Below are 18,284 nucleotides of genomic sequence, written 5' to 3' on the forward strand. Positions count from 1 at the left end.
CTTGCACAAGGCACACCCTCCAAAAGGTTCCCTAGCTTTCTCTTGCATCACAGAGTCCTTAGCTCCCACCTGACTCCGTGCATGGCGACAGTGTGAAGTGTGAGGAGGGGGTGCACAACCCATCAGACTCTGGAAGGCGCTGTCACTGTGACCTTTCCCATGCAAACCTGGCGTGGGAGCCTTCCCAGCGCTAACACCCAGTTATGAAATGTCTTCCCTCTGGGTCACCCAGTGGTGACTTAAGTCCACGAGAACAAAAGTTACAGTAGCATAGATTTCTGGAAAAGATAGCAGGAGGGGAGGGATTGCTGTTGGGCTTGGTAGTGGTGAGCAGTGTTGCAGCCAGCAAGCTGCAGCCCCACATCTCTATTCTTCTAAGGAAGCTCTGCTGTCACAGCTGAGCCCACTCATTTGTTTGCTGACCGTGACTGCGGGAGGTGGGGGTTAAGCGCTGAGTAGTAAAGAAGAAACCTTTCAGCTTCCAAAGTTGGAAATATTTACCACCTGGCCCTTTCGGGGGCCCTGAAATGGGATGTTTCTACGCTTCATTGGTGGAGGGGGCTTGCTTCTTTTTCAGCATTGTGATTAACATAAAGTCACCCCAGTCACCAATATAAAAGTGATTTAGCCCAAGTCATACTCACAAAGGATGACCAGCCCCCATTGTCTTCTTCGTGGCTTTCTGTGGAGGAGATAACACCACCATCAGCACCAAGCAGAGAGTCAGAGCAGGTCTCCCTCCCAGTGTCCATCACAGGCCCTCATCCTTCCTTCTTCATGCTCGGGGCCAGCAAGGGTTGTGTTGAGTACAATTTACCCTGCCAGAACTCATAGTAAGTCACGATGTAATGGTATCAAGGGGCAGTGGGATCTTTAAGAGATAATTAGGTCAAAGAGACCTCATGGGTCAATACTTTTCTCTATGAATGAATCGATACCTTTCTCCAGAGACTGACTTGGGTCTCTGCAGACTGGAGTGGGTATCCCAGGAGTCATCTGAGCCTTGAGACTGGATGCCTTGTTATGAGCACAGTTCTAGTATTTTGGTCACTTCTATATGTGCCCCTTACTAGTCTCACGTTTTCCCGCATGGTGCTATTTGTAATGAGGTTGGATTCAGCCAGAAGTTGAACTGATGAAAGCACCATGCTCTTGGACTTCTAGAACTCTGAAATTAATAAACCTCTTCCCTTCATATGTAAGCAGCTTTAGGAGCCGGGTTCTAGCAATGGAAATCATACTAAGAGAGTGACTTACTCTTGGCCATATCATTTCTGTTAGAAGAGTTCTTTCTACCAGCGAGCAGCAGAGGTACCTAAACTTCCTTGTGTGTATACAAAATTTACCCAGGATTCCTTTTCGTAGAGTAGGACCTGGGGCTTTATTCATAGAGTTTTTTAATCAGCAGGACTGTATGGGATCCAGAAGCCCCAATCTAATTGTTTTGAGCAATCGAACAATGGAAAACTGCGTGTAAGACTCAGAGGTGAGACTTTGGCTCAGCTCAGGTGCTCAAAGCTGAGCCTAGGCTCTCCCACAGAACAAGAGGAGTCCTGCAGTGTTCCTCCAGAGTCGCCCCCTTCTGCCTCTCAGTAGGAATCCATACTCTTCTATGATGAAGAACTGGCTGATAAGTTGTGTCCTATGCAAGGTACTCAAGTAGGCCCGAGCTGAAGCACACATCACCTCCTAAAGAACTCCTCTCAGCCCCGGTACCTTTACCTGTCTCCTCTTGAAATCGTGGAACCTGGGGTCTGCAAAGGCAAACAACAGCATCTTAGTAGCCTGTCAATCAAAGGGCATCTCCTTTCCCCAGCCTAGCCCTCTGCATCAATAGGGATTATGTCTCCCTGCCTAAGACTCACACTCTTGTTGCTTAGTAACCAGAGTTGAACTGTCCCTAGCTTCTGGGGACCCCTAAAGTCACACTGGTGTCACAGTCAGGAGCTTGTGACTCTTTAATGATCTAGGGAATGTTCATTCCCCTGTTGTCCTGGACCCAGGGGCAAAATGATCACCGGGGAGAAGAAACTCCCTCCCCTCCTTAGACACTCTCCTCATGACTCCTGGGACAGACGGGACCACCACAGGTGAAGCAGTAGAGGCCAAAACAGTGCTACAGATGCTTTTACAGGCTCTACTTGAGATTTTAATCCTTGCATTCCCTTGTAGCAGCACGTAGGCTGGAGATGCACACTCACTTGCGTGTAAAAATGCTCCTTCTCTCTTCATTCTTGTTGATATCTTGACTTAACTTACTGAGAATCCTACAAGATAAAGGCACACGTGAAGAGACAAAACAATCAACTCCTGGCCTCCACCTTCCTGCCGTTCCCCCATCCGCATGTCCTCCATGGGCGTAGGCCACAGTTTTCTTCTGGTGTCCATCCTCCCCAAGCCAGTCTCACATCTTCAGTTCCACTTCCTGTCCCCACCTGGCTAGAACTTGTCCCCTTTTTCCTCAGGACCTGACCTGGTGCCAACCACTCCTGCTCCCATGAAGTCTTCTGTCATCTGCTGACCTATGTCTACTGAGCCTTTGCTATCTGGCTCTGAGCTCTCCTTAAAAACTGGTCATCTCATGCCTGCCTTCTGCCTGCTCTGATGGCCTGGGGCCCGAGAATCTGCGAGCTGAAGTCATGTATAGCTTACTGTTCTGCCATTCACAGAATGTGCTCCCTTGAGTCTTGGTTGATCATTCCTGTGACCAAACCATCTGCTAAACCCAGAGGCCCATGTGTATATCCTACTACAAACTCCAACGGGCAGTTCCATCCTATTGTCTCCCCACCCAGCATTGTCCCTCTTTGCGTCTGCTTAGTCACATGGTGTGATGGTCAAACCTGCTTATGTGACACGGTATGAGATGAGCAATCTTGCTTAGCAGTTTAATTGGATTGAGAGACACCTAAGAGACTAGAACATCACGCTTTCTGGTTGTGTCTGTGAAAGTGTTTCCAGAGATGACCGGACTGTGAGCGCTCTGACTTCAGTGGGGGTTTTGATTCACTTGAGGTAGGACAGAAAAACGGGCAAATTATGGAGACCCAGGATCTGCTCAGAGACTCTTGCCAGCTTAAAGTCAAGAATTTCAGCACAGTTAGCAGCATTTGCCGCAAAAGCTGTGCATTCAGAGACATTTTATAGAGAGATATTTCAATAAAAATATTAAAATAGCAACGAATCATGCTTAAGACCTATGTGTACATGACTATTCTCCTACTCCATATAAAAACTTATAGTTTTCTAGGATTCTCACAAGAGACCCCACTGGCAGTGAAAGACACGTCTTCACCCCCTTTGCACAATCTTGTGGCTCATAGTTTATTTTTATAATATTGCAATCGTATGGATCCTTCCGATAATCTCCCTTATCAAAAAGAGACAGACAAGGTGGTGTCTGCTCTTAGTAATTACGTGAGCTGTATCTTGAGAGAAACCAAGTATATATGGTGACTGCTAAGACACTTCAGGCCACTGTCCTTGAAGAAGCCCATGCCACCCTCTCTGTGTATCTTCTCCCTCTGAGGGCATCTCCTTCTAGTAACCTTTGTGTTTAAATCTATGTTAAATGTTCTTTTTCATTTTTAAATAAGCTCCAACTCTGCTTAAGACTGGCTCATCCTGAAATTCTTTTCTGCAGTGAAGTAAAAGATGGGCTTCACCTGAGTGGAGGTCCCTGAAGAATAAGTGGACCCTAAGGCCCCTGAGAACTGTTGTGTTTTGTGTCTCCAGCTGCATGGGTGCAAATACACTTATGCATTCAGATTTTGAGTAGACTGTCGGGAGGAGGCTAGTTGAACTATGGAAGTGACGGCCAGGTTGGAAGATGTTGGTATCTAGAGGCGGGTACCCAAAGAGTATTTTAGACCTAGTGTTTTCTCCTTTCTCTCTCTGCATTCTGGCTGCCATGAAGTGAACGAATGGCTCTGATCTTCCATGCCCTTCCACACTGATTCTCTGCTTCACTTCAGGCCCAGAAGTCACAGAGCCAAAGCGCATGCCCTAAACCTCCAAAGCCCTGGGCCGAAATAAACCCTTCCTTAAGTTGTACAACCATTTTGTCACAGCGAAGAGTAACTAAATCGCCCACGGATTTCTCTCTTTTTTAAAAAAGATTTATTTGTTTTAGGCATATGAGGGTTCTGTCTGCATGCACAACTTTATGCCAGAAGAGGGCATCAGATCCCACTATAGATGGTTGTGAGCCACCATGGGGTTACTGGGAATTGAACTCAGGACCTCTGGAAGAGCAGCCAGTGCTCTGTAAAGGTACAGCTTGCAGTGGGAGAAACTCTTGATTCATCCAGTCCCTGAGACCAAATTCTGGTCAAAATAACTGAGTATACCATGTGCTCAGGTACGTCCATACAAAACTAGCAAGTTCCCAAAACCAGCTCAGGGAGAGCCTTGGTTCTGGGGCTGGATCTCAAGCCCCTCAAACCCGCAGAACACAGACTCCACACTCCAGACTTTAGCAGGACCCTCCCTGGCAAGCAGACTCATTGCTCTTTGGAGATTACATAAGTGAAGAAGCTTCAGAGCTCATCCCAGTTACATTTTGCAAGAGGTGACAGAGGTTCAGACAAAAGGGATATCGTAGATTACTGATGAGGGCCACCTGTCTCCAGAATGCACACACCAGTGGGTCAAAGCCACCCTCTCTAGTTCCGCATACCACAGCCTTGTGCAATTCTGTCTGTGTTGTCCTCTTCCTGGGGTACTCTTGAGCCTCTTCCTAGCTGTGAAAGTGATGTTCGATGTCTCTTCTGCTCATGGGGACAGGTTGGTCTCGTACAAATTTACTAGATTAGCAAAGGCAGTCCTTAACAGCCCTACCGCTTTTATTCCGCCTTCACTCCTAGGGGCTCCCACCTCACTTCTCAGTACCCTCCTACCTCATAGGAGTGGCAGGGATGATTAATTTGAGGAGCCTAGAGACTCAAGAGTGAAGACAAGCAAGGCCATGGTAAACCTTCTATAATGATGTCATTGCAGAAGCAGAAGTTCGTTCATCTGTCTATCTGCCTGCCTGCCTGCCTGCCTGTCTGTCTATCTACTTGTCTATTTATTTTGAGAAAGGGTTTCCCTGTAGCTTTGGAGCCAGTCCTGGAACTCACTCTGTAGACCAGGCTGGCCTCACACTCACAGGCGATCTGCCTGCCGCTGCCTCCTGAATGCTGGGATTAAAGGCCTACGCCACTACTGCCCAACACTAGAGCAGAGGTTCTCAACTTGTGGGCCGTGCCCTCTTTGGAAGGTCGAATGACATTTCCACCCAGGTAGCATATCAGACATTTACAGTACGATTCTCAACAGTAGCAAAATTACAGTTATGAAGTAGCAATGAAAATAATTTTACAGTTGGGGCCACCACAACATGAGGAACTGTGTTAAAGGGCATTAGGAAGGTTGAGAACCACTGCTCTTGAGGGAGAGGAGCTTTTAAAACGGGGGGGGGGGTGGGGAGCACTTCCTAGTTCTCGCTAAACACAGGATCAGGACATTTGTGACATGACTATTGTCACATGTGACCCTGCAGTGATTGTTGAGAACGGACAGCAGACAGGCTAAAGGCCTCCCATAGGACAGCCAGAGAAGAGTACACCTGCATCCTGCCAGGATGGTGGTAATAGCACCAGCAGCCACTAGCTCCTTTTCTGTCACCTGCTTACTTGAAAGCATGCATTAAGGCCTTCTAAGGGCCAAGAACTCTGCTCTTGAGACTGATGGAGAGAAGACAAGGGGGCTGTGGAGATATTTCAGTCAGCAAAGTGCTCCCTGCACAGAGCATGTGGCCCAGAGGCGTAAGCTCCTTTGATCCCCGCCACCCACATCAAAGCAGGGATGGTAGGGAGCACTGATGATCCCAACCCCAGAGAGGCAAAGACAGACTGATCCCTGAAGTTCACTGGGTAGCCAGCTGACGCCCCAGAGCTCAGTGAGAGACCCTCTTCTAACAGCACAAGGTGGATTGCTCTTGAGAAATGAAAACACACACACACCTACATGCATATGCATACACATAAAATAAGAGAAAAAAGCAAGAACAAGTATGCACGCATGCAAGAGAGAGAGAGTAATAATAAATGTTTATTTGAGACAGGGTTCCACTCCTGTAGTCCAGCCTGGCCTGAAATTTGAAATCGTCTTATTTTGGTCTCCTGAGAGGTGGGATTAAAGGTCTGCGCTATCACCTAGATAACAATGAATACTTATGGAAATAATATTCAACGTAAGAAAGTACCATGTACGTTCACGTGATGGCGGTGGGAGCTTGGACAGGAGGACAGGGATTACAATTTAAAACTACCAGCCCTCAGCACCTAGGTACCCTTTCAGCGAGAGCCTGAGGAAGGCAGAGCTGAGCCAGAACTCAGCGTTCCCATCCCACAGAGCTTAGCTGGCCTTTGACTCACTCCCACCCGCTCTGTGCCGTTGCGCTTCTCACCAGTATCTCGAACAGCCAGGCTGGGGCTGCTGGGGCTCTAGCTGGAAAGGAAGGAAATGCTAAACCGCAGGCCTCACACAGTGCAGCAAAGAGCTGAGAAAAGGGCAGGATGGCTCAGGCTGTCACGGGCAGCACAGCTCGGCCTCCCAGCGTCCTGCTGCTGAGAAGGGCTGCTAAGATTTCTTCCAAGGCGCCAACCATGCATGACCACCACCACCGCGGGGGCAGGCTGTTGAGTTGCTTTGCTAGCGAAGTGACTGCTACCTTTGTGCGAACCCACAAAGTTGCTCTCCACCCCAGTGGACCAAATGACAGTGAGTGGCAGAGATGACTCAGTTCCACTCTCCCCACAAACCCCCAAGCCTCGCTCCCCCACTAGGGAAGGAGAAAGAAGGCTAGGCATCCATACAGTCAGTTGTTCTTCCCCTCATCTGAGGGTGCTGCTGGCTCTGGAGGGCTTGAACCCCTCAAATGAAGACAAGCCATCGCAGGAGGGTGGCATCCCATAAAGGCCTAGGTCCCAGCTCCAAAGCATCTCTAACTTTTGGGGTGACAGAGCCAGTCTTCACCATCACATTCTCAGATATTTCCCAAAGATGCACAAGGAACAGAAACCGCAAGTGTGAGATTGTGACCATAATGTCCTTCCTCAAGGCCAGCATCTGTCTGTTCTCAGCAAGGCAATTTCCATCCAAAGGTTACAGAATTTGTTTGCTTGTTTTAATTTTTATAATAAATAGGTTCATCTGCCTACTCTACTACTACTAGAATGGCCTAGGTGCATCTGTCACAGAGATCCCCAGGTCTACCCTGCAGTGGGGCGGAGTAACTCCCAACAGCCCCGACGTGGCTCTGATGATCAGAAAATCTCGCAAAGTAACTTTTGTCACTCTAGATTTCCATGGAGATTGTTATTTATAAAAAGAAGAAGAGAAAAAAGGAGAGAAGAGAAGGAACTTTGTCATTACAAAGGGAATAAGGTTGAAATGAAGTGGAAGAGACAGAAGGGCTCGTCTGTCCGGGATCCGCTGCCACGGCTCCCTTCTCAACAGTCCAATCTAATTTACCGATTATATCCCGCCTGTGGGCCTGGAATCAAATGTGCTGATCGCTCAAGAAGAAAGAAACAGAAAGGAAGAAAGGAGAGAGCAAAAGTGCAGGGCAGGGGGATAGAGAGAGAGATAAGGAAAGAGGAGGGAGCCATCAGAGCACAGAACACACAGAAAGAGTGGGCATTATCTGACCAAATCCAAGTTTTATTGCCTCTGTTGTCCTATGTGTAGCTGTCTAGTAGCCAATGGAGGTGAGGGGCAGGCATTTCTTGTCATAGCGTGGCCACTAAAAGTGCTTCCTACCCCCATTTTGGTTGGCATGCTCCCTTGAGAGGCTTCTTCTTGCCTGGGGATCCCTCCAGAACTGCATGATCCAGGCCCAGAATGGGGTCAAAATCTACGCCTGCCTGGAAGAGCCTTGTCAGAGTGTTTACTCCAACCCTGGCCTCAGCCCTCCTCCCGGAACACATTTGTGCCATCATGGCCCCTGCTCTGAATTTCAGCATTATTTAAAGAAGCAAAGTGGTCTGCCTTAAACTATCCACCTCTTTGAACCAAGAGGCAGGCCTTCCATATCCTTCTTTAGCCAAAGAGCCACAGTGTCTGTCTGAAGATTCATGAAGATCCTTGCATGGCCTCTTAGCCTTCAGTGGAACCCTGCATGTAGGTCGGAAAGGCTGCTGGAGCAAGGTGACCTTCTCGCTTCTCTCTCAAAGGTCTTCATACCTATGTTTTACTTGGACCTTACAATCACTTGAGTGGTAAGCAGATATAGTTAGCTCTGTTTCACCAATGTGAAACTCACGGGAACAGAAAATCCCGTGCCCACATTCAGCGAAGCCTTAAGTGGAGTTTCCTGAACTTGCATTGAAGGGAAAGCAATGGCAGGTGAGATGAAGCACCTGCCACTGAGAAGGATTGTGGAGGGCTGGGTGCCTGGACTGTATTGGTATTGGTGGGAGAAGGAAGGCTGGAGATAGGTTTCAGACCCATGATTGCTTCTGTTTTGCTGGGGGCTGGTTATTTATTTGTAGGTAAAGAGTGTTCCTTTTTCCTCTGAGCCCCCCCCCCTCTGCTCCTTCCTTGCTGCCTCCTCTTTCTTGGCTGTAGAGATAAGCACTGTGTAGATGAGATAGGAGGTCGTCTCTGCTATTAGAAGCTTGCGGTTTTCTCGGGAGAGGCATGTGAGCAGATGGATCTAGTCATTGGATATGATAGATACGGTGAGCGTTAGCAATGATGGGCATCACTGCACCACCCACGCCACTGTTGCCCCCTGCACCGCCCACCAATGCTGCCCCCTGCACCGCCCACCAATGCTGCCCCCTGCACCGCCCACCAATGCTGCCCCCTGCACTACCCACCAATGCTGCCCCCTGCACCACCCACGCCACTGCTGCCCCCTGCACCACCCATGCCACTGCTGCCCCCTGCACCACCCACGCCACTGCTGCCCCCTGCACTGCCCACCCAGGTGCTGCCCCTGCACTGCCCACCCAGGTGCGGCCCCCTGCACTGCCCACCCCGGTGCGGCCCCCTGCACCGCCCACACCACTGCTGCCCCCTGCACCACCCACTCCACTGCTGCCCCCTGCACCACCCACGCCACTGTTGCCCCCTGCACTGCCCACCCCAGTGCAGCCCCCTGCACCACCCGCACCAGTGCTGTGCCCTGCACCGCCCACCAATGCTGCCCCCTGTACCGCCCACCAGTGCTGCCCCCTGCACCACCCGCACCAGTGCTGCCCCCATCATCCTGGGCTACAACATGAGGCTCACTCTAGTCTCTGTAAAAGGAACTCCCATTGTTTTCTCTAAGTTCCCCTTATCATTAAAACGCTCAGGGTGTCTTGATCAGCAACTATGTCCTGAGAGAGAATTTCATTACAGAATCAACCTTTTTGATAAAATCTAACCTAACTTTGGTTTTGTTTTGTTTTCCAGACAAAGTACTATTGAGCTCATTTAGTGTTGGCCAGCTACTCCTGGGCGTGGGGCCTGCCCTGCAGTATGGTTAATACACGCAGTGACTCCATTGAGGAAAACTGGTTTCTCCTTTGCTATGGGCTGCAGATAGATTTATGGTTGTGAGGGTGGGGCCTTTGTCTTTTTCCCCTGCTCAGCCTTGGGACCCTGTCTGACTGGAACTTGTGCATGCTTAGCATGTGCTGCCATGGTCTCTGTGAGTTCATACATGCATCGGTCTTCTTGCATCTGTTTCCATGGAATCACGTCATTCCTCACTCTTGCAATCTCCCCACCTCTTCCATCTCTCACTCTCTGTATATTGTCCATTTATGGGTCTCTGATGTTTTAAGCAGTGGGAAAGGACACACAGTGATCGTATTTTGTTTCTGTCCTTGACTACAGTCTCTTTTCCATCAGCCTTTAGGACAATAGTTAGGACAAACCAATCTCTTTGCAAGATGGTGGAATACTAATTATTAAATACCTGTATTGTTAAGGACAGAGCCGAGGAACTTACGTTCCTTTCATAGCCCTCCCTCCATAAAAGCCACGACTTTACCCTTCTACAGATGGGAAAACCGAGGCTCAGACTATTGAGTAGCTTTTCCAAGAGCCCCATTGGAGGCAGGAGGCAAACTCAGCTTTAGAAGCAATCCCTCTCTCCCTGCAGCCACGTGCCCTGGCTAGTCTCTGACCTTCTCTTTCCAGTAAGATAGAATTAGTAAAAATGGAAGCCGTGCCAGGGACAGCTCTACACAAAAGACAAGCTCAGACTTAGTCAGTGTTTCTGTTTGTTTGTTTGTGCTTTTGTGTGTATTTCCCAAGCATTCCCCCTAATTCCCCCCTGACCTTTGGAGGTCAGTGCCATTATTATTCTTATTTTACAGACGAGGAACAGAGGCGAGAACTGAGACAGAGTGCACAGAGTCCTCATAGCCTCTTGAGATGAGAGCATCCCCATCTAACTCATTATCTTGTCCCAGCTGAGCCGCCTCTAAGTTGTCTTTCACAATTCCCTGGACAGATCTGAGATGTAAGTCTTCCCTATATTCTCCCCAGTACACTTCCTCACTAACTCTTCCTTACAGAAGCTCATGGGAACTTCTGTGGGCAGCACATACCAAGTAGCTGGGTTAGCCTCTTCGTTTTCCTCTGGTCAGCTGTACACTCCCCAGACTCTCTGACACGGCAGTAGTAGCAACAAATGTCCTATCCCCTGTGTTTTTACAATATGCTTCCTTCTCCTAGAATGTTCCACAGGTCTTCCCTTTTCTATTACTTTTCCTTACCTTTCTCCTCTCCTTTATATTTTTTTTCTCTTTGGCAATAGGGCTGGTTTAATATAGCTCTGTTGACCTCTAACTAATTTGTGTTGCTGAGACTGGCCTTGAACTCCTAATACTTCTGCTTCTGCCTCCTCCAAAGTGCTGGGGTTACAGAACGTGGCCCACTATGACTGTGGATGGGCTGTTACCTGCTCTTCCAGTTAGAATGTAAGCATGCTGTGTGAAGGATCTGTCCTTTATCTTTGTAGCTCCTCATGGACAAGACTTGAGACACTATAGGCATCTAGCAGCATTTCACCAAAAGAGTGAAGTGTTCACGAAGGAGAAATTTGTGTAGGGACTGAGTGATGGAACTCAGATGGCCTCAAAGGGTTAATATATATTACAAGCGTGTGACCACCATTTCTGAAACTTTGCATTCTCCCGTGAAGATCCATATTAGCATCAGGGGCCATTTCCTTCCTCCTGGGAGATTTTCTCTAACAGTTGTAGCATGGCTCAGCATTTGGGATGAGTGCTTAGAGACATTCTGTGTTTGGAAAGCCCTGTTCTCCCTGCCCTTGCCAGCTGTTGGACAATACACATTTACTGATGCCTACTGTGTGCTGGGCACAGGTCTAAAGGACGAGAACCTGCAGTCAACACCACATTAGAGCACAGTATAGCAGCGGACTCTGCTCTCACACACACCCCTTCTACCATGCTTGTCTTTTGACCAAAGACAGAAGCGTGTTCTGAGGCCTCTAACTTTTCATGACTCTCATAGTTAATTATCCTTTCAATTATTTGGGCGGTAGTAGTAAATATAATGAAGACTCAACCAAGGCAATCTGATTAAAGTTTTGGCCTTCATTTCTGAAATTACGGGTCGCTGGGGTGTGGTCTGGCAACTGTTCCCCTTTTCGGGGCTTAAGGGATCTTCTCAGTGACATTGTTTCTGATAGAAACCACTCCCGCCCCTGTCACCATCTCCAGAGTCACTCTTGGAGTGCGATGCAATTTCTCATCTCTGACTATGTGGGTAATTTTTCTCTTCACTGTTTATCTCCAGTCCGCTGTTTTTGGGAAATTTGTCGATGAAGCAGCATAGAGCAGAGATCTGCCTGCTTCTTGGGCTGAGGGTTTGTGATGCCTCTCGGATCTGTGGACTTAACAATTTTTATCCAACTTGGGAATTTCTCAACAGCTGTTTCCTCATGCCGTTTATTTCGGTATCTCCTCCTCTCAGCGGGGACATCTTCTGAGAACCATCATTCTGCACGTTCAGCTAGTTGAAGTGCCCGTGGATGCTCTGTCCACTACCAGCACTGGAGAGCAAACCCAGAGCCTCCTCATGAATGCTAGGCAAGCGCTCTGCCCTGACCTGAGCCATCCCCCAGCTCCCTGGTGATTGGCTGGCTCCTTTGTGATACTTTCTCCTCCTTTTGACTTTGGGTAGTTTCTCTTGTTCTGTGTTCGTGTTCAGTGGCTCGGTTGGTTACTTGTTAACTTGACACAGACCAGAGATACCAGAGAAGAGGGAACCTCACCCAAGGAACTGCCTCCAGGCAAGAATGTAGAGCATTTTCTTGATTGCTAATTGGTGGAGAAAGGTTCAGCCCACCGTGGACAGTGGTACCCCTGGGAACATGAGTCTGGGAAGTATAAAAACGGCCGCTGACTGCGAGTCTGGGAGCAAGCTTATAAGCAATTTTTTGTTCCTCAAAGGTCTCTGTTTCAGTTCCTGCCTCCGTGTTCCTGCTTTGAGCTCCTTCCTTGGCTCCCCTGATAAGGGATTATGACCTGCCAATCAAAATCACTCCTTCCCCACTAAGCTGCTGTTGTAGTGTTGCTGACAGCAGCAGAGAAGAAAGTAGGACACTGAGGTGTGATTCTGCAAAACCTAGTTTCTGGGGAAACTTCAGCAGTTAGCCCCTCATCCCGGATACTTTCATCGCTAGAGTTTCTACACAGATCTGATTTTGCTTCCTGTGCCTCGGTTTGACTTTGGGCACCCAGAGTCCAGCTTACAGTGCTCTCTTTTGATAGATCCAGCTATCTGGGTCAGTCATGGATCGGTTTCAATATGTCTATTTTTTTCCATTGTGGGTCATAGTTTCTTGTTTATTTCCTTGCCTGTTATTGATTAGGTCTGACACACTCTATTTTCGTTTGATGGTGGATACTCTTGCATATTCGAGTTCTGTTTGAGAATGTAGTAAAGTTGCTTGGAAGCAGTCTGCGTTGTCTTCACCTTGTTTATAAGATTCACCAGGCTGAGCCAGAAAAGGTTTCAGATTAGGTCTGTTCCTTCTTCATTTCGGAGGCAAGGCCTTCTTGTACACTCTCCTTGGTGACTGAGTCTGGGCACCCTGACACCTGACTGGTTGAAACGCGCCATTTTCAACCTTCTCTCTTCTGTTACCTCTCTAATTATATAGGTCTTCGGGCAGACACAGGCTTCCTCCCATGCATAGGCTGACCAGCCCTACTAGAGAGGGCCCCTGGAAAGTGTTCCGGGACATTTCCTATCCAGCTCTCTCCTCTCAGGCTAATGGAACTCTAATCTCCTGGAGTCTCAACTCGAGAATCCATCAGATTCAGGCTTTTCCTGTTCTCTTTGCCCTGGACAGGAGATTGGAAATTGAAGGTGAGCACAGGAAGTTGCTGATTCTCTTAGTGAGAACTACAACAAACTTATCAGACCCATTTAAATGGGAGTTTGGACATCAGGTTCCGCCCGGCTGCTGCCCCAATAGAATGTGAACCTAGAATTATACTTTCCTGTTGCTGTTTGGAGAAAGTAGATTCTGTGAAACTTTTGATGATTTTTTAAACATAAGAAGAGCAAAACCTAAAGTATCTGAGGCTGAGGCTGTGGCCATCAATTTGGACTCCTGAGTGCCTGACTTTTAACTGAAACCCATTCATTCACTCGTGGGACTGTCCCGTGCCTGTACTCTTATAAAACCACAGCCCTTTGTCCGCAGGACGTCCCTCAGCAGACATGCCTGAAGCAATAAGTGGTGCTGATCCTGATAGATCCCTTAGAGCAAGAGAGAAGGAACTCTAGGGAATGCCAGAAGTAGATGTTTCAAACCATTAGCACCAAAAGCACATGTAGCCCATGAGTAGCTTTAGGCTGACTGTCACAATGTTTAAAAACGTTTGAATCAGTATTGAAAAGTTTGAGACACAGAACATTTGAACTCATGTTTCTTTGATCAACTTGAAGATTAGTCATCGTTGGGTACAAATTGACTAGAGCTGAGTGACTGCAGATCTTTCGGAATGGAACATATGATACATGATTTGCCACAACCAACATTACCTGCTATTGTTTAACCATCAATCAACCTTTGTACTAATTATCTCTAAAATCATAATTTCCTATTTTTGTTTTAGTGCAAAAATATTTCTCTAGAGACACTCAGATTCAGGGATAACACAAAGAAAGATAAAATCAGCGGGGGTTTGTGTTTACAACCTCTCCTACTTTGTACATTTATGTCACCTGCCCGACCTCTGTGTCTGAGCATGTGAAGCCTCCACTAGGACGATGAAAAATACATGTTACAAAATGTACACCGCCGCTTGCCATTTCAGCACCCAGGGCAGACATTATTAATCAATCACAGCTCCTTTTTCTCTACATTCTTCTTTACACTAATAGCAGCCATCTCAAGAAATCGGTATTGACAAATAAAATTATTTCCCTTGTCGTTCTTTATTTGGGTCCACGTTCATTTTACTAACCAAGAAACAGCGGTCTCAAAATCTTAAACCAATGAGTCAGTGAAGATGCCCCGAGGAGCTAGACAGATGACTCAGCAGTGAAGGCCATGTACTGCTCTCACAGACGGCACAGATTCCGTTCCCAGCAGCCACATCAGGTGCCTCACAACTTCCTGTAGCTCCAGCTCCACGAGACTTGGCACATTCTATACGTCTATACCTTTGCTCTCATGTACATACCCACATGCAAACATACAGACAAACACATAATTTTAACATGAAATAAATCTTTTAAAGGATACCATGATGAAACCGTAGGGTCTCTTCACTTTGGTACTGTGTTCACAGGCCCAAGCCATCCCTCAGAGAGACAGGAAGTGAAACACACAATCCACTACTAGCACCACTGGATCTGCTACTTCCTCCTAACTCATCCTGCAATTCCTCTTCCCCATACACAGCTATTGTCCTCAGCCTCCATACACACATGTACACGCACACACACACCCCTGACCCAGTCTTCCCTGAACAGGTCTTTATTTCAACCTGCTCCCCACCCTGCTGTCCATCAGGGGTTTACTCACGGCATCCTCAGCTTAGGGAACTTCTGGATGTCATTTTCTGTCAGGTTCTGGAAAGAAGAGACACACGACAGGCAGGTTAAAGCACACAGGAGGGGCCCTGGTCAGGTGGCTAAGAAGGGAGCAGACAGAGAACCACAGTCACTGCAACGCCCTTAGCTTTACTAGGGAATCCTCAAACTGAAATCTTAGGCAAAATTTCCTGAATTATAAACAAAAATGACTTTAGTAAACAAACACGGGTTAAATCTGTGAAAACAAACAGAATCTGTTTCATGGGCAAAATTTGGCAACCTGTTCCCTATAGTTTCACCCCGTGGTTTATGTCCCTAGTCATCTCAGCATGGGAAGGGAGCAATTAGGGTGTCATGTCATCAGAGGATCTAGGACTGAGGTGTCTTGGCCAGGTGATTGTTGGAGCATTCGGTCCAGCCTTTATTATTAGCCTGTGGTGTGTTTTCTGACCAGGGCCCTGTCAAGCCATCTGAGTTATAGCAAAAGGATGAAGGAAAAACCTTATACCGGGAAGGTGGAGTATGGTGTGATGAGTTAAAGGTATTAGGGTCTTCCAGAGGGACACTATAGAGGTGTCTGAGAGGAGGACACAAACTGAAGAAGTTGAGGAAGAGAGGAAAGAGAAGACACACATGAGTATGACTGGGGACGGGAGAGGAGGATGCTGAGAAAGAAAGAAGGCTTCTAAACCATGGCCAACAGTTGGGAAGGAAGATGAGAAATGCTGAAACAGGCTTTGGGAGTTTTGTTGTTTGATAAAGCTTCCCCACCCCCGCTTCCTTCAAAACCCTCCAACAATCCTGAGCTAAACTTTATTGAAGTTAGATTTATGAATTTCAGAAGCACGATTTTACGCTGAGTTCGGGAAAGAGGTCCGTAGAGGACATAGCTACAAACCAGGCCCCTGGCAGAGGAGCAAGGTGGTAGACATGGCTGCTTGTCTCTCAATGTCCATTCTTTCCATCTTCCTTACTATCAGAACCTGAATTTAGTTCAGGGTGGGAAATCTGTGTGTGCAAAATATTTAACTCCCCATGTTACCTTGGAGATGGTGGATTCACGACTCATTTGTGGGCAGTAAGGTGTAATCTGCAGTCTATTGGATAAGATCTCCAGAATAATGGTTATTTTTCACTATATTTTTTGCAAAAGAAATAAGGACATATTCACCAAGTACCATGCTTTCTTTACTCTCTGCCTTCCCCTCTTTCTCTGCTATATGTGTGTATACACACATATATGTAATGCATATATGCACTATACATACAATATTACACACACACACACACACACACACACACACACACGTAGAGGTGGAGTAGCCAGTTTTCCATAGGCTGAATGGGGCCTAAGTTCAGGGCTTCCTCCAGAGTCGCTCAGCCCTGAGTGTCCACTTGTACATGTCTTATTGCTTGAGAAAGACCACATATATGGCCCAGTTAACCCAGCAAGTACATCCCTCATGTCATACACCTTTTCAAAGTACAGCATCCCCATTTCTCACCATTCTTCCCCATGTTAAAAAAAAGTGTCATTAAGACTGAAAGGGGGGTGGTTATTAGCTCCCACATTGAAAAAGGAAGGAAGAAACGGAAGGAATGAGGAAAGGGGGAGGGGAAGAAGGAGGGGAAGTAGGCATAGCCAACACTGTTGCTTTCAATAGCAGAATAGTCCTGGGTCTTCCAGAGCCGGCAGTGGTGTGAGATGAGTAACTCAAGCTTGGATCAAGACTTTCAAAGTGAGCTCAGAGCACAGTGCATTTCGGAGTACCCCAGTTGCTGGGACAGACACTAGGTTCTACACCCTAGTCTCTGGCTCCTCCTGCCCTGTTCACAGAGTGAGCAGGATGCGCTGCTTTCTCTGGAAGATTAGTAGGTTCCAGAGATGGGAACAGAGGAGATGGCTGTTCAGATTCTATCTCTCAACCGAGAAAACAACCATCCATCCTCTAGAGTCATTTCAGGCCTGACACTCACACGGCGTGTTGGGGGAGAGTCACACAGCTGAGAAGAGCCACTATTTCCCCCCACTGTGACCCAGCACAGTGTGTGCAGTCAGCAGAGGACGAAGCAAAGGGGAACTGGGGACAGGGGACAGATGCTTACTCAAGTTTTAGCCAGGACAACAGGGCAACCAGAACCCTCTTCAAAGATGTTGCCCTCCCTCTGTGCTCAGAGTGCTGTCTCTTTTGTCAGTGCTACAGCATCAGAATGAAGCATACAAGTTTGGTGTAGTTGCAAGAACAGCAACAATAAAACTGAGGGAATTCTATCTATTCAAAGCTCAGCATGAACAAAGTAACAACAACAAAGCCTGCACAGTATAGGGCTAAGCATGCTTTGGTTTAATCATTAGGTTTGTGACTTAAGACAAAAAGCACATCTGTGCATATATTTCCACATTTGTAATTGAGGTGGTTGAAGGCCTCTGTGAAGGTATTTTTTTTTCTTATGTTAATGATATCTCTGACATTATCTGGGATGGAAAATGAACTCATCTCCACATGAGACTTCAGAGACTCCCAGAAAGGGGGAGAAAAATTGCAGGTGGCAGTGGGGGCACCAACGCTAAAGAACTTGAAGCGGAGCAGGGCTGGGATGCTGTGGGAGAAAGGCATTGGCATGCTGTGCAGCAAGCTGCAGCAGATGAAGCCTCGTGGTCAAGCTCCTTCCAATTGCCCTAACACTCGGAATCTGAGAACATCTCCCATAAGACCTTCAAATTCATTTCCTTCCCTTTTTAAAGAGCGAAGCGAAGTGCCCAGAACGGATGGCTAGGAATAGTTAGAGTTTGCTCTTAACGCACAAGCAAGGCGTGGTTTCTGGGAAATGACCTGGCCACCTGCCTGACAGCCAAGAGCCTCTGCCTTCGTCTGAACTGAGTCACTTTCCCTTTGGTGATGCGAGTTCAGCGTGAACCTGAACCATGAGCCTCTATTTGAAGCGTGTGTAATTTTACAAGAGCGTGGAGATCGCCATCACATGTTTGTTTGACAGTCGGCAGGCATGCTCTGTAATAAGGAGGAGATGGAGATGGAGGGTGGCCACCCTTTCAGTCCGCTCAGTGGATGTGTATGCAGAGTTAGCAACCACGAGTGTACATCTCCAGTTCTTCAATGCTATCTCCCACTCCGGCCTTCTCAAGAATGTACATGGCAGTTGGGTAGAATCTCAAGGTGTGTGTGTGGGGGGGGGAGTATATGTATACATATAATGTA

The 18,284-nt window shown here is 47.5% G+C and overlaps 1 protein-coding gene across 4 annotated transcripts in view; it reads right to left on the minus strand.

The window, feature by feature from the left end:
* Lcp2 (lymphocyte cytosolic protein 2) overlaps positions 1-18,284 on the minus strand; it is a 56,877-nt gene that overhangs the window by 19,841 nt on the left and 18,752 nt on the right. For all 4 annotated transcript variants that reach the window (XM_048436018.3, XM_048436016.3, XM_048436015.3 and 1 more), the window contains exons 3-6: positions 15,056-15,102; positions 2,202-2,267; positions 1,723-1,754; positions 645-682 (exon numbers count right to left, since the gene is read on the minus strand). In XM_048436018.3, the coding sequence (XP_048291975.2) occupies positions 645-682; positions 1,723-1,754; positions 2,202-2,267; positions 15,056-15,060 (141 nt within the window). In that variant the 5' untranslated portion in view covers positions 15,061-15,102. The remainder of the gene's footprint in view (positions 1-644; positions 683-1,722; positions 1,755-2,201; positions 2,268-15,055; positions 15,103-18,284) is intronic.

Source organism: Myodes glareolus, chromosome 9 (assembly GCF_982192425.1).
Source record: "Myodes glareolus chromosome 9, mMyoGla1.1, whole genome shotgun sequence".
Lineage (NCBI taxonomy): Eukaryota > Metazoa > Chordata > Mammalia > Rodentia > Cricetidae > Myodes > Myodes glareolus.